The sequence below is a fragment of the Silurus aristotelis genome (assembly GCF_946808225.1).
Source record: "Silurus aristotelis genome assembly, chromosome: 19".
Classification (NCBI taxonomy): Eukaryota; Metazoa; Chordata; class Actinopteri; order Siluriformes; family Siluridae; genus Silurus; species Silurus aristotelis.
Window position 1 is genome coordinate 5,515,062 of NC_139592.1, and position 14,832 is coordinate 5,529,893.

Consider the following 14,832-nt stretch of genomic DNA (forward strand, 5'->3'; position numbering starts at 1 on the left):
CGCAACTAACGACACAAAAAACAAAAAATCCCGACACCCAAGTCGGTTTAATAATAATAATAATAATCCCAAATCTATGCATCTTCTTGGCCAGCTAAGATCTCAGTAGAATTTTCCTACATGATGCTCGCCTAAAGGAAAATAATGGAAACTTGCCATTTAGTGGCTTAACAGCTTAGATTTGCAATTCAATTCTTCTGGATGTTTTCCAGGATGCATAAGAACCCTGAATAAGCAGGTCTTTAATATTTACTTACTCAGCATTCTGTCATTTGGCAGATTTGATTTTAATACCTAAAACATTAGACATATTCTGACTCCAGGTCAATTGTTGAGTTTGAAATATTCTTATGCATTACTGAGCATCCATTTATATGTGACTGACCTGGTTGACAACCTGACGCAGGATGAGGTCCCTGTACTCCGGACCATTCCTTTTAATGGCGGTCATAAGCAGGTCGCAAAGGCGATAGACAGTGTCTGGCAGCTCATCCAGGAGGTGAAAGCAGCCTGGCAGCATTGTGTCAGTGAAGGTATGGAGCTCGGCGCTGTCCAGGGGCTCAGCCTCCAGAAAACGCTCCAGACAGCGAGCCTCCTCTTCCTCAGCTCGTTCTCGGGCTCGCCTCTCCTCCTCCTCACGCCTGCGTGCTGCCTCCTGAGTAAAACACACACACCCCGAACCGAATTACAACAAAATCAGCCTTTCATAATACCTGGATCACATCAAAGGTGTGTGTATTTTAATAGCAAATGTACACAGATACATCATATAAACTCCAAATTTCAAAACGCCAAACAAAAATAATCCTTAGGTTCTCGACTAAGTAATAAATTTGAGCAGCTCAGCTGTGTTTGATATGACACGTGTATAGTTTGCATTAACATATACTCTATACCCAGGGTGTCCAATCTTTTCCACAAAGTGCCGGTGTGGGTAAAATTTTAATTTCATTCCAATGAATCAAATCCACACCAAATTCTACCTGCTCAAATCTAATGGTTTTCATTATCAATGATTATAAGGTGTGGCTCTCGATTGGTTGGCATGAAAACCAGCACCCACATCGGCCCTTTGTGGAAAAGATACTATAGGTACTCTATTCTATTCTTGTTGCTAAGTATGCAGGGTTTTTCAGGATTATTTGGTTTCAAACACCAAACTATTTAAATTAATTTGTAAATTAATTAACCCCATTTTTATACACAAATTGTATACACTTTTGGTGTTTGAAGCCAAAGAATCTGTAAGGAAGCGGCAGAGAATCACTTTAGGCGGTCAGAAGCCACATTAGTGTTTATTTTAGACCAAAAGACAGAGTCCATCTACCAAATATTTCTGTTATTAAATCAGTATATCGATTGCCAACATACGTGGCTGTTCATATTAGCCTTTTTTGTTTTGCCAAATCCTACTACATAACTGGTTATATAGATGTAGCTGCAATCTAAAACTTGTGATTTTCGCTCTTGGAAGACTAAAGTCTACCCACCCCCAACTATCTGCCAAAAGTATTTGATGAAAAACACTAAAGCTGTATTTAGAACACGGTATTAGTCATGCACGATGTGCCATTTCAAACACAGCTTTACTGCATGCCTGTGTGTCAGTCTGCCCACCTCAGGAGAGTCTGAGCGCTGCTCCATGCTGACTTCCTGACCCAGAGACATGGCAATGGCCCTCATCACCTGGTCCTCTTCAGACATGGTGAATTCCTTCAGTGACACAAGCCAAAGTAAACTAACTGCAAGCCTGTATGTGTATATGTTCACCTCTGTGTGTGTGCGTGTGTGTCGCAAAACAAATTTTTATTTGAAAACATTTGATGATGTCGTCTTACCCGAATGGCAGCACTCAGTAACGGTGGTGGATGTGTGAGGAGGTACTCGGTGGCCTGTTCCATAGTGGTGGTGTTAAGTAAAGCCTCCATTGCATGCTCTCTGGAGAAGCCCATGTCCATCAACTGTACAACAGAACAAATCACACATACAGGGTTTTATTATGTCGGTTTATTAATCACTCCAGGATTCCAACACTAATTTGAGAATTAGATAAAACAATTGGGTTCAGATTAAATGAAATAGATAAAGCACCTAAAAAAAAAAGAATAATAAATAAATAAAAAAGCACCACCTTATAGGTGTTAACCCCAAACAAACCTGCATAAGAGAAGGAGGGGGGACATCCTTTTTTTTTTTACCTGTGTGAGTTGAGCCTGGTTGACTTGTGGTTCTCTGCGAGTGGTGGCGCTGTTCCCGTCTTCTGTAGCAGCCGCAGCTGTGCTTGCACCACCACCAGAACCTGAGGCACCTTCCCCAACGACTGCAGTTCCTGGGGCTGTGCTTGAACCTCCAGTCCCAGAGCCTGCGTCCTCCTCAGCACGGGTGGTGCCTTCCTTCTCCTTGGACAGACGCTCTTGAATGACTGGTTCACCGCGCAGTATGTGGCATAGGATGGCCAGCATAGACTCTGCCATCCGCCCACCATAAACCTTCAGTGGCTTGCGGTTCCACAGGCTGCGGATGCAGCTAAAGGCGGCCTGGATAGCAAAAACAAACAATTAGAAGAACATCGAAAAACAACCATTATAGCAAAAAAGTTTTGCTGCCTCCCTAACAAGTACATATTTTTGAGCAGCCTGAATTTTTTTATTCATCAGACACCTTTTCATTTACATCAATCAGGCATGACATTATGACCACCTGCCTAAGGTCCCCCTTTACTGCCAAAACAGTCCTAACCCTTCGAGCATGAACAATTTTTTTTTATTTTTATTTTTTCTGTAAAGCTGCTTTGAGACAATGTCTGTTGTGAAAAGCGCTATACAAATAAACTTGACTTGACTTGACAATTTGAGCTACAGGAGCTCATTTGATGAATCTGACCACATGGTCCAGCCTTCGCTCCCCACGTGCATCAATGAGCCTCGGCCACCCGTGACCCTGTTTTTAAAGCACTTTTAATAGACACTGAGCACTGAAGACTGGCAGGAGCCCACAAGAGCTGCAGTTTTGGAGACGCTGTGACCCAGTCGTCTAGCCATCACAATGTCAAACACACTCAAATCCTTACCCCTGGCTCATTTTTCCTGCTTCCAACACATCAACTTTGAGGACAAAATGTTGACACTCTGCCTAATAAATCCCACCCACTAACTTGATGAAGAGATAATTAGTGTTATTTACTTCATCCCCCCATCATTACATTCAGCCAATGACATTCACTGAGAGTATATTGCTAGTCATCAGAAATGATATCGGAGCTTTGTTCAGAAAGGCATTCGTACTTTCTGGGTGACGATGAGAAAACGCAGGGCGCTGAACTGTGGCGTGGTTGTCGTCGTTCCAGGCACCTTGGCAGGCAGAGAGTGGGGCGAGTCCAGCACTGTGCTTGGGTTCACCATCTTTTCCACTAGCATTAACCATGCATCCAAGAACTCCCCAGTTCCATCAGGCAGCTCAGCATGCTCCAAGCCCTCAGATATTGGCACCTTACCTCCCATGGACAAGGCCCAGTTAAACGTCCTGTGCACGAAAACACACAGCAACATTAAACAGGGGTTATAATAATAATACCAGAGTGCCAGTGGATTAGGAATAGCAAGACACTTTGGTTACTCACTCAAACAGAGCATCATGGCCCCCAGAGCAAAAGAACTTCTGCAGCATCAGATGGTACGGGTACTTCCTCTCGTCAAAGAGCATGGGTGAAGTAAAGCCGACGGAACAGATGAAGAATGTCAGCCTAAACAGAACCGCACCGATCAGCGCATTTACGGTCATACACACACACACACACACACACACACACACACACACACACACACACACACACACACACACACACACACACACACACACACACACACACACACACACACACACACAGGAGCCTGATGAGGTGTAGAGTTACGCCTATTCACCACGTACCTGAAGCGAGGAGTCGGGGTATACGGAGGTGGCAGCCAGCTCAGGCCCTTGGTGAGCAGCTTGGTAAGGGAGGAGGCAGTTGCACGAGCTGCTGGCGTCGGGGCAGTGCCCGTGTTTGTTGTGTGGTGAGAGCGGCGCTGACGGACAGGCGAACCCACGCAAAGCTTCACCAGCAAACCGAAGAGTTCAGCCAGAGCTCTTCCTAAACGAGAAGATGCTGTAGAACAGCAATGTCAAAAGATGTCAAGTTCATGAAACAAAGCTATTCCGATTTCAGAATGTCAAAGTGAATCTAGAATTTTTTCCAGTATGAACACAAAATTCACAGTTCGGTACGTAAGTCAGTAAAATTGCTTGTTTTGTTTTTTTTATTAACATCAACATTTGTTAACAGTAAACATTTTTTTTTAAATGACCTTGCTTTTAATTAAATTAAATATATATAAAAGTAAAAATGGAATAAATACAATTCATGCAATATGCTTTTATATTAAATTGAGCCTTTATTCACAATCGCTAGTCACACTGCGCTACTTAAAACAGGATTTGCACTGCGCATTTAAGATCTATAAATATAGCCTCAATTTAATCAATATAATAAAGCGTATTGCATTACACTAAGACTTGCAGTTCAACACTTAATGTGTTCGTGAGAGAACTTAACAGGGTTTCCGAACCGTCTCACTAAGTCAAGACCTTTTTAGGAATTAAAAGAATTAATTATTAATTATTGGGGGAGTGGTGCCTCAAGCGGTTAAGGCGCTGGGTTGCCGATCGGAAGGTCTGGGGTTCAAGCCCCGGTATCGCCAAGCTGCCACTCTTGGGCCCTTGAGCAAGGCCCTTAACCCTCTGTGCTCCGGGGGTCCCTTACGAGGGAAATATCAAGGTCCGTGACGTCGGAATGACGTGGGGCCGCCTTCCCGTGGGCTCACCACCTGCAGGAGGGACCGTAAGGAACGGTGCTGTGAGGATTGGGCAGCAGTCAAAGGCGGGGGCCTGCTTAGACTGCTGCCCCCGCGACCCGAATTACGGATAAGTGGGAGAAAATGAATGAAGGATGAATGAATGAATAATTATTAAGAATTACATTTATGACCCATTATTATAAAACAAACAAAAAAACCCCACTAACACAATGTTAGCAACGGGCCTTGACAGAGCTCTTCAGTTCTTTTTTCAAGCCAAGTATCACTAAACTTGCACTTCCCCATAGCGGAAAAATAAAATCCGTTTTTACTAAGAGATTTTTGCGCAATTAACAGAAAGCTGATTGGCTGGTGAATGTTGGTCTCATTTGTAGTCATAAGACAACGAATTATTATATAATTATATAAATAAACAAAAAAAATTGTTTAACATGATTTGAGAGCTAGAACAGCTAATTTAAGACTTTCAAGGGCCTAAAATTGACCTTTAACACTGTTTATGTTCATGTTAAACAATAACTGCATTTGTTTCTGTACTAAAAAATGTTACACCACCAGGAAAAGTTTTTTTTGTTGGTGGATTTGTTTTTCCTTAATAAAAAGAACTATAAAATACACAGCCAAATAAAGGCATATGAAAAAACAGTGAGGTTGCCGGCGTGAAACTGACCAGAGAGCAGAGGTTTGATCTGCTTGATGCGTGTTGCCATGGCAGGAGTGAGTTTGGACTTGGCTTTCGGGTCAGCGGTTGTGGGCTCATCAGTCTCCATTGGAGCGAGGGAGTCTCCATCCAGACCCATGCCCTCTAACAGCCCCTGTGCAGAAGGATCCACTCCCACAGAAAGAGTTTCCGCCTCGGCTGGAGAAAACGCCAGCAGAAAGAATTTAGCTGAGCATGAAGACACTGAGCCACTCATTATGGCAAAATAAAAAGATAGGAATGAAAAGCATGCAATAAAAGGAAGAACTAAGAATCAAGGTAAAGATAAAAGGAGGACAGACAGAGGAGCAGAGGTTAACAAGGAAGGATTTATGCAGAATCACCATGGGGCAGTGTTTTTTTACCGGTTCTCCGGCCTCCACTGGTCGCAGCACTGCTGGAAGGTTTTTCTTCTTTAGGCACCAGTTTCTGCATATCAGCCTGGCCGAATTCACAGCCGGGAGGGAGACTGCACAAAAACAAAAACAACTCGATACATGGAAAACCCAGGTCATGGAACAAAGGCAACGATTCATGGACAAGATCGTACTTCAAGATCCCTAAATAGGGGCTGCCAGTGTGGGTCTGTTTTCTAATCAATACTAACATCAGCAGGAATTTTTTATTTTTAAAGTTGTCCAAAAGATGCATGCATGAGTGGAGATTCCAGAGTATTGTTTTTGCTGTGCATCAAGATATATAAACAATATGTAAATGCCAGGGTTTAAGACGAGGAACAGCAAATTTAAGACTTTTCCCACGGCCTAAAATTTTGATGTGTAAATTTAGACAAGGAAACCCTGAAATACACTCAGGACACACTGATGCAATTACCAAAGGAATTATAAAAGAGGCTGTTAAGCAGATACTGGGAGACCATGAAAATTAGTCTTGGCTTGGAATCAGTCAATTCAGTCAAAACATTAAATTATTGTATGGGTTTGAGAAAGTTGTCAATTTTTTTTTTTTTTTACCAATCTGATAAATTATATACACTACATTGCCAAAAGTTTGCGGAGACCTGGTCATAAATATTGTATTTTTAAACATCGCATTCACAATTTATCTTCTGGGGGGATGTTTCACTATTTTTGGGAGTGCGCTTGTGAACATGCGTGTTTCATCAGCCACAAAGGTGTTAGTAAAGTCATGTACTGATGTAGGTGATATGAGGAGGCCGGGGGTGCAGTCAGTGTTCAAATTCATCCCAACGGTGTTCAATAAGGTTGAGACCAGAGCTCTACAAAAGGAGATTTTCCTCTCCAAACCATATTTTCATGGATCTCGCTTTGTGCACAGGGACACTGCTATGCTGGTACAGGTTTTGGGTTTCCGAGTTTATTGTACCGCATCCAAACACGTCCTATATAACCGTGTGCCTCTGGCTCTGCGGTAACAGTTTGGAGAAGAACCACATATTGCAGGGAAGTTCAGGTGTCCCAATAATTTTGTCTATATAGTGTATCTCATGTTGAAATAACACAAAATATACAATTACTGGATTTGTACTGAATCAGTGTTCCAGAAGCCATTTTCGTATTCGAGTATCTTGATGGAGGTTGGCTGGTTTTTAAAGCAAACTGGTGTTGGCCGGGTGTGGCACAGTTCAGTTTCAGCCACCAGAGGGCTGATGGAGGAAGGCTTTCGGAGGCTAAGCCATGTGTAGTGAGGTGCTGACCTGTTTGGTGTGCAGAGGGACAACAGCACAGTGCTCTCCCATACCAGCGAGCAGTAAAGCTGACTCAGCTTATTGAGTACACTCAGCCCCAGCTGAGAGCCCCACTGGTTCACGGAGATCGCCCGGATCTCACTCTAAAAGGGAAAAGAGAGGAGGGAGAGTTACAAAAACAGTTCTGCTGCTCATGAGAATGAATCATTTCTGCCCAAGATGAATTTTGTTCCATGCTGCAAACATCACCTGTCCGACTCTGCACGTGTGAACGAACATCAGAATGTACGCGTGTGCAGCGGTGAGCGCGTGCAGTAGAGGTGTAGCGCGGGCAGACAGCGTGGCATCAGTGACATGACCAGCATTGGCCAGTTCTCTCAGCAAAACTGAACCGCCGGGTTCCTCGATGGGCCGATGCAGAGGCTCGAGCGCTGACAAAATGCTGTCCAACTGGCAAAGTCCCTCCTGCAAGACCTTTGGCTCGTGGGATAAAGTCTGAACCAGGAACAGAGTTATTTTAATAAACGACACTTATTTTAAAGAGTTATGATTTTTTTTTTTTTTTAATACCTGGATCACAGGATTAAAAACCATTAAAGATCATCTACACAGAATAACATTTATATACAGGGTTCTTTTCCTTTAGTTCGGTTTTTTTTTTGGTTTTTTCCCCAAAACCTGCCAGAATTTATGTTCAGTTCAGGTTTAAAGGTCAGTAAATGTAATATGAGAGGGGAAACCCTAACACATGATTCTCATCACTAACGTCTAAAGACAACAGATTTTTATTACTGTGAAAGATGACACTCGAAACATCTACAGAATTTCCAGACACATAAGCATCTAAAAAAATATTTTAAAATTTTAGTTTCCTTCTTTTGAGTTACAAAAAAAAGATGTAAAGTCTGATTGTATTAAAAAGGCTCCAAGACTATCTTTTCCCTCAATAAACATGGAACAGGTCTATTAATATGACTGACTTTAAGCTTTACAGTTCCTATTATCAGGGTTTCTGCAGGTTTTAAGTGTCAAATTTTTAAGTTTTAAAACGTTAGGAATTTAATTACCACCTATATCACAACATTCAACAATTTATTTAAGCCAAGTATCGCTAAACTTGCACTTTCCCACAGCTGAAAAATAAAATCCGGTTTACGCCTGAAGTACAATCCAAAAAAAGGATGGAAACCAGTAACAGAAAGCCGATTGGCTGTTGCGTGTTGGTCTCATTTGTAGTCGTAATACAGCGGATTATATTTGGAGTAGCGAAAGAAAGAACTACAACGCCGAGGAAACTAAAACATTAAAACAAAAGTGCTGCTGGAGCATTTCGATGAGTGGCAGAGGCAGTGTTACATTGCCATCGGAAAATTAAAATCTGTTTAAAATGACCCAGAACAGCGAATGTAAGACAAGTTAGATTTCTACATTTTAGACCAGGCAGAAAACCTGATTATACAGATTGTCATTTAAGCCAATGGCCAAAACTATAGAACCAAAATATCAGCCAAGTTTGAATTCAGGGGAACGTTCACAACCGTCAAGCCAACAACCGGCATACAGCACTCCAAATGTAAAGTATTACACATCGATTATCTCACCAATATAGATTTGCATACGCCAGCCACAGCCTGGCATGCAGCAGATGTAGGGAAGTCTATGGGAAGGTTTGGAAGCCCCAAGATTGACACCAGGGGTAGGAGGCCTTTCTGGTTCACAAACTCCTGACAGTGGTCGTCTGTTGTGTTGTTGCTCAAAATGGACTCCACAAACTTCATCTTGATGCAAGAAAACAGAAAATGCAATCAGTCTCCAAAGCAAAGATAGTCTTTTGTAATTATGTCTTTTGAAGAAAAGATTTGCAAGACAAATATGCCGATTCAGGATAAAACTAGAAACACGCCAATGAGGGACGTTCGAGCAGCCGCTTCCTTATTAGCTGACTCAGCACTCACCACGTTGAGAATGTAATCCATGAGAGGAATGGGAATCCGCTCTTCGGTGCCAACCACTCTGTAAAAAAACACACAATCCATTTTATTTAGAGAGGCTCGTGGCAGTTCCACAAGACCAGCACACACAAATCAATGTCCTTCCAACACACTTGCAATCAACCATTAGGTTAAAACACTAACTGCCTATTGCTTTCTGGTTCCCCTTGCTGTTGGGTAAAGGTGTGGAGAGCCTCTTCCTCCTCCTCGTCTTCACTGGACGCTTCCTCCGCTGCATGGTTTGAGCGGGCCGGAGGTACAGTAACGGTCCCGTCTGCCTTCTGAATGGAGGGCTTCTGACAGATGTACTCAGGGGCTCTGCCCAAGTTACAGATCTCTTCTAGCAACTGGTGAGGAAACGACAATTTACACAAGACGATGACGGACGAGAGGAAAAAAAAAGAAATAAATGAAAGTACACAACAGATAAATCATTCTACCTTGATGATAGCTGTGGTGGCATCAGTTTTCAGTGTGGGTTGATGTCTCATGAGCTCATCCACAGCACTGCCCAAGTTGGAGGCAGTGTCACCTGGAAAAAAAAAAAAAACAACACACACAACCTTCATACCTGGTGTTCAAATGAGGGGGTGGAGGGGGGAGGTAATTAATTACAAAGTTGGGGAAATTTGTCTAAATTGTATTAAATACTAACACATATGAACATTTATACTCACAATTGTTGCCAATTATTTTGACAATAATGGATGTTTGAATGTGCAGGTAGAACTTCAACTTAAATTGCATTAAATCTGCATTGAATTTATTTTTCCCAACTACATTTAAGTTCTGTTATAGGTGAACCTGCAATTCTGTAAAATCCCAGTTTATTCCCATGGAAAGTTGCCAGTCGAAAATTCCTGAAATTTAGCAACCCCATAAATCATAACTGCGATTAATAACAGCCAGCTTCTGGATACTCAGTCATTCTGCTGCCAGCGTCTCACAAATACAGCCAGAGGTCACATTCCTCTCTGAGTTACATTATACAGTGTTAAGTTTGGTTAAGACACTTATATGCACTTCCAAGACTAGTGCGCTAACTCATTTCACTGCTCTGCTGCTGCACCACTCACTCACTCACCCAGTGGGTCAGAGCTGCGGCGGCGTCGCATGGCCGGCAGATAGTCGGGCGACAGTAAAACCTTGAACAGGCGCTCGAAGGGCTGGCACTGGACGAACGAGTGCAGGCCACGGGCGTTTAGGCACAGGGCACTGAAGACGTTGGGCAAGGAACCCAGCACCTCTCGGGTGGCAGGGACCTGCAGAGACAGAAACTGTGAGAGAGAGAATTGGAGAGGAAAAAAAGAAAGCAGAGTAGGGGAGGAACATGAGAGAGAGGATTGTGGGAAAATGCCAGGAACAAGACGGTCCAACAGGTGTGGTGCGAGCTGGTGGCGTGTGAAGGTTTCGGGAAGTTAATTCGAAAGGGCTGGCAAAGAAAGAGCGAATATCGCCGGGAAAATAAACAAAAGGCTACGAGTGGGTGGTGAGACAAGATGTCCGTTCACCCAAAACTCACTAACAGAGACTAAACTGTTATAATCGAACATACAGAACGGTGGAAACGTGTAGGTTAAACAGAACAATAAATAAATAAATAAACAAAGGAAGGAAGTAGGAAGCAGAGGACGAGAGCGGGAGATCGATACGCCAGACTCACATCTTTGATGAGCAATGCGTGTAGCATGACATCTGTGAGGCCGTTATCCTGCAGGGAGGAGAGGAGCGAGGGCTCCTGGAACACGAACACAGTCACCACCTCTGTGGCTGAGGGAGAAGATGGATTTTATTATATTTTCTCATGTAGTACGTAAAAAAAAAAAAAACCATTTTAAATGCATAAAAAGATTTTTTCAGTTTCTGTCAAATCATCTAGTAGTCCTCAATAACAATACAAATTTTAAGTCTTAGTTTTAACCTCAATCTTACATGAGGACTATCATGTGAATCATTAAGTTCTATAAATGCAGCAGGTTATTTGTATTAAAAAGAAAGTAAATAAATACAACCATTTTCAGAACAAGCATTTCAATAACAGGTAATTTAATAATAACAAAAAACTCTGAAACTGACTGAAACCTGCTACAGAGCTGAAAATGAAAAGTTTGAGAAAACTGCAGGTGCTGTTTGCTCACCCAAGAGGAAAAGTGATGGGCCATAATACTCAGCGTTACTGATGATGTGCTTCAGAGAGGTAGGTAGGGATCCATCCATCACTGTAGCGACAGGATATGTTCTTTTAAATCAGTCGCAGCTCTTATCAAGTTCATATTAGATAAACACACACAACGCACAAACTGCCAAAGTGTTTACAAACTTGCTATATTTGTCAAATACAATTTTTGTTCTATCGCTTCATTTTTGTTTTAATTAAAGAGTAACTAATGTGGAAGAACAAATTAATTTGGGGGAATTGGGGAAGGGGGAGATTCTTCTGATTTTCAACATTCAAAGCCTAAATCACAGCCAATGTTACACCAACACTTATCATTAATAGTAATAATACATTTTATCTTAATTGGAAATAAAATACGCGGCTACCAAATGAAAACAATGTAAATATTTGTTTTAAATAAACAGAAAACAGCATCTTTTGGGAGATCATATTCCTCTGTATATGAAGAGATTAGTTTACCATGACGGATGCCATCTGAAAAGGCCGGGTCCTGGATGGCTTTCTTCAAAAAGTTCAACATGGATTTGAGCAGCGCCGCTCTCTGAGGGATGCACTGCACACCTGGGACAGCGTAAAGCCAAGCCTGTTATTGACACACCTGTTCACTATAGCATGCGAAATATGAGGCTGTGAAGCGTCTGTTCACCTGCTCTGGGTGCGCTCACTGTGCTGCTCTGTGCACGAGGCTCCGAGTCGGTTTTGGAGCCTGTGGAGGTCGAGGGTCCTGGGCTGCTCTCCATGGCAACCTCAGACACTGCAGGATTACAATAATTGAATACTTAATTAGATCACGAAGATGAACATATGATGCAGTATTTTATGCTTAATATCAGCATCACTGTAACGGTGATATCAGAAATGCATGAACTGACTGTCCATATCTGTGTCCATGTCCTCCGTTTCAGCAGCTGTACTGGGCCTCTGGATCTTTGGCTTGATGACAAAAGGGCACTCTTTTCTAGACAGGTCCACTTCATGCTGCACAGATACACAAGACATGAGACCACGCCCTTTTTACACAATGCCCGAGCAAAGCACATCATTCTGGCAAAAATAAACGATCATAATTTTATGTTATATTTATGGAAAATAAAAAAATGTATAGGGTACTACCGCATATAATTTGCTAATAATGTAGTACATTTAGCAATTTACTCTACCGTATTGTGTACACTTTCAAGTATATACGAGGTGCTATCAAAAAAGTTGAGTGTAGTTTTGTTACACGCCAACAGATGGCAGCAGAAGGCTGCATGCACAGTCACAGGAAGCACCGACCTACATAAGCGAGAGTGCCGAAAGACGTCGTCCTGTGTAAAATCGGGAGCTGTGCAACCGGCACTTGTCTGACCACGTGCATTACGATGTCTAATATTCAGACCGCGTGTTTACCCAGTCCCCGAGCTAATCACACGCGAGTTTCTCGCCGGTTCACAGCAGAGCCAGACGAAGCAAGCGGTAAGACGCACACCTGTATCTCGGTGCGCTCTGTTCCATTGTCCAGAAACACGTGCTTCAACACAAAAACAACTGAAATTTGTCGACCGCTGCCGAATTTGCTTGCTAAACCAAATTTTTCTATATTTTTACACTTTTGTCATATTGCTATTTGCCAGCATGAGATCGAAAAATTGCAAGGCATACGATCGCGCCTGTACCTCGAGTCTGCAGATGAAGATAGAAAGGCCGCTGTGGGATTGAAAGGCAGCCATGTCCAGATTGGTAATGAGGTCCACAACACGAACCGCCCGTGTCACAAACGTGATCTGGTCCTGCTCATCCCCCAGGAACTTGATCACCTAGAAAAGGGAATGCTGCTTATAAGACTGCAGACATGAAAGAAAAGAAAAGGAAGTAAAGAAGCCCAGAAACAAATGCTGACCTTCAACAAGGCCTCCATCATTCCACATGAGACCAAGGCCTCTCCACCGGCATCATAACTGGCCAAGTGGTACAAGAATGAGAACAAAGCTGTGGCAAACTGGTGCGGATATGGTTCCATCAGTGGGTCTGAGATTTGGACAAAAAGGAGAATTTATTGACAGACGTAAACGGATTTATGCAAAATCTCATTATTAAAACTTTCTTACCAATCATGGCCTGTATGCAATTGCGGACCAACACCGGTAAGAAGCCGTGGTAGGAAGCTGTGCCTGTGCAGTCAATAATATTTGACAGTTTGGGAGTCCGTTCCAGGTGGACAATAGAGGTCAAGGTTCGCAGGGAGGCAGCCTTTATGTCCTGTCAAAAGTTCACATACACATTCATCAAAAAACTGCACGTTCCTTCCATTTTACTCAGTCAAATTCTTTTGTTTTGGGCTCATGATCGTTTATTAGATATCGATCAGTGTTTGACTCATTAATATCAGTCTACTAATAGATCGCAGTGCTGTGAGTCTTTTCACATAAACCGAGTTGATTAAACAAAAGAGTCTTGTGATAAAAATGATGACATAATAAATCATAGTACTTTGGATACTTAAGTACATTCAAAGGCAGATACGTTTGTACTTTTACTCAGGTCAAAGTTTAAAAGGAAACTTTTACTGGAGTAATATTTTACCTACTGTATCTGTACTTTTACTCAAATACATGCTTTGTGTACTTCGTCCACGACTGGTCAAAGACCATCAGACGCAATCATTCACAAAATAGGGGCAAATAAAAGTCACAGTTAAACTGCTGGCAAAATTTGGGAGAAACCAGCAAACCCAGATGAACCCCACAAGGTCAACAACAGGCTAAGCAGCATCATGAATACATCACTTAAGCAACAGGTCACAGTTGACTCACAATATGATACCGACGTGAAACACCGATTAATTGTTCCGGTTTAATCCGAATGCGGATTAATGGTTATTAAACCGATCGCGGAATAACCGACAGGTTTTTTTTCCCCCAAAATTCACGTGAGCGTGTAACTTTTTTCTAATAAATAAAAAGCAAATTACATTTGTCTCCCCCCATTTTTTGGCTGATCCAAAAAAAGGACACGATCCGTGACTCAAAAACCGTAATGTGATCCGAACCGCGTGTTTTGTGATCCGTTGCACCATTAATCATCGGTAAACAATAACCACCTGAATGCACTGTATTGGAAAGTCACCATTTTCCATTTTCAAATTGCTTTTCTTCTAAAATGTTTCGATTTCATTTGAAGCGTTGGTGCGACTTCTAAAAACTGAAAACGATGTAGTGAAACCAGCACAAGTGGAAAAAAAAAAAAAAACACAATAAAGGGCTTTACCTTCACTTCTAGAAAATTCATCACTCGTCCTTCTGTTTTGAAACCAAGAGCCACAAGCTTACGACGACGAAACGTGAGAAACAAAACGTGACTGCTGTCCCTTTTGTGATCACTTCGGAACAAATCAACTTTTGTTAGCTGTGATGTTCCTTTTAGAACATCTGGTAAAGGAACACTAATGAGTAGCGGAG

At 42.3% G+C, this 14,832-nt stretch overlaps 1 protein-coding gene and 1 long non-coding RNA gene across 20 annotated transcripts in view; one reads left to right on the plus strand and one right to left on the minus strand.

Annotated features, from left to right (window-relative positions):
- Window positions 1–14,832, minus strand: part of huwe1 (HECT, UBA and WWE domain containing E3 ubiquitin protein ligase 1) — a 50,345-nt gene that overhangs the window by 26,049 nt on the left and 9,464 nt on the right. For 6 of the 19 annotated variants that reach the window (XM_083521083.1, XM_083521085.1, XM_083521073.1 and 3 more), the window contains exons 12-35: window positions 13,483–13,633; window positions 13,275–13,402; window positions 13,051–13,191; window positions 12,265–12,370; window positions 12,039–12,146; window positions 11,852–11,953; window positions 11,352–11,432; window positions 10,877–10,983; window positions 10,298–10,490; window positions 9,654–9,745; window positions 9,358–9,560; window positions 9,178–9,235; window positions 8,824–9,000; window positions 7,472–7,717; window positions 7,232–7,365; window positions 5,898–6,022; window positions 5,524–5,712; window positions 3,928–4,144; window positions 3,620–3,742; window positions 3,285–3,522; window positions 2,199–2,537; window positions 1,839–1,961; window positions 1,618–1,713; window positions 386–655 (exon numbers count right to left, since the gene is read on the minus strand). In XM_083521083.1, coding sequence (XP_083377209.1) covers window positions 386–655; window positions 1,618–1,713; window positions 1,839–1,961; window positions 2,199–2,537; window positions 3,285–3,522; window positions 3,620–3,742; window positions 3,928–4,144; window positions 5,524–5,712; window positions 5,898–6,022; window positions 7,232–7,365; window positions 7,472–7,717; window positions 8,824–9,000; window positions 9,178–9,235; window positions 9,358–9,560; window positions 9,654–9,745; window positions 10,298–10,490; window positions 10,877–10,983; window positions 11,352–11,432; window positions 11,852–11,953; window positions 12,039–12,146; window positions 12,265–12,370; window positions 13,051–13,191; window positions 13,275–13,402; window positions 13,483–13,633 — 3,747 coding nt within the window. The remainder of the gene's footprint in view (window positions 1–385; window positions 656–1,617; window positions 1,714–1,838; window positions 1,962–2,198; window positions 2,538–3,284; window positions 3,523–3,619; window positions 3,743–3,927; window positions 4,145–5,523; window positions 5,713–5,897; window positions 6,023–7,231; window positions 7,366–7,471; window positions 7,718–8,823; window positions 9,001–9,177; window positions 9,236–9,357; window positions 9,561–9,653; window positions 9,746–10,297; window positions 10,491–10,876; window positions 10,984–11,351; window positions 11,433–11,851; window positions 11,954–12,038; window positions 12,147–12,264; window positions 12,371–13,050; window positions 13,192–13,274; window positions 13,403–13,482; window positions 13,634–14,832) is intronic. The other 13 variants (XM_083521090.1, XM_083521088.1, XM_083521074.1 and 10 more) reach the window with 5 other exon arrangements.
- The window catches only part of LOC310715004, a 90,947-nt gene continuing 82,690 nt past the window's right edge, over window positions 6,576–14,832 (plus strand). Inside the window, exon 1 of the long non-coding RNA XR_014530210.1 lies at window positions 6,576–6,716. This is a non-coding gene — a long non-coding RNA (uncharacterized lncRNA). The remainder of the gene's footprint in view (window positions 6,717–14,832) is intronic.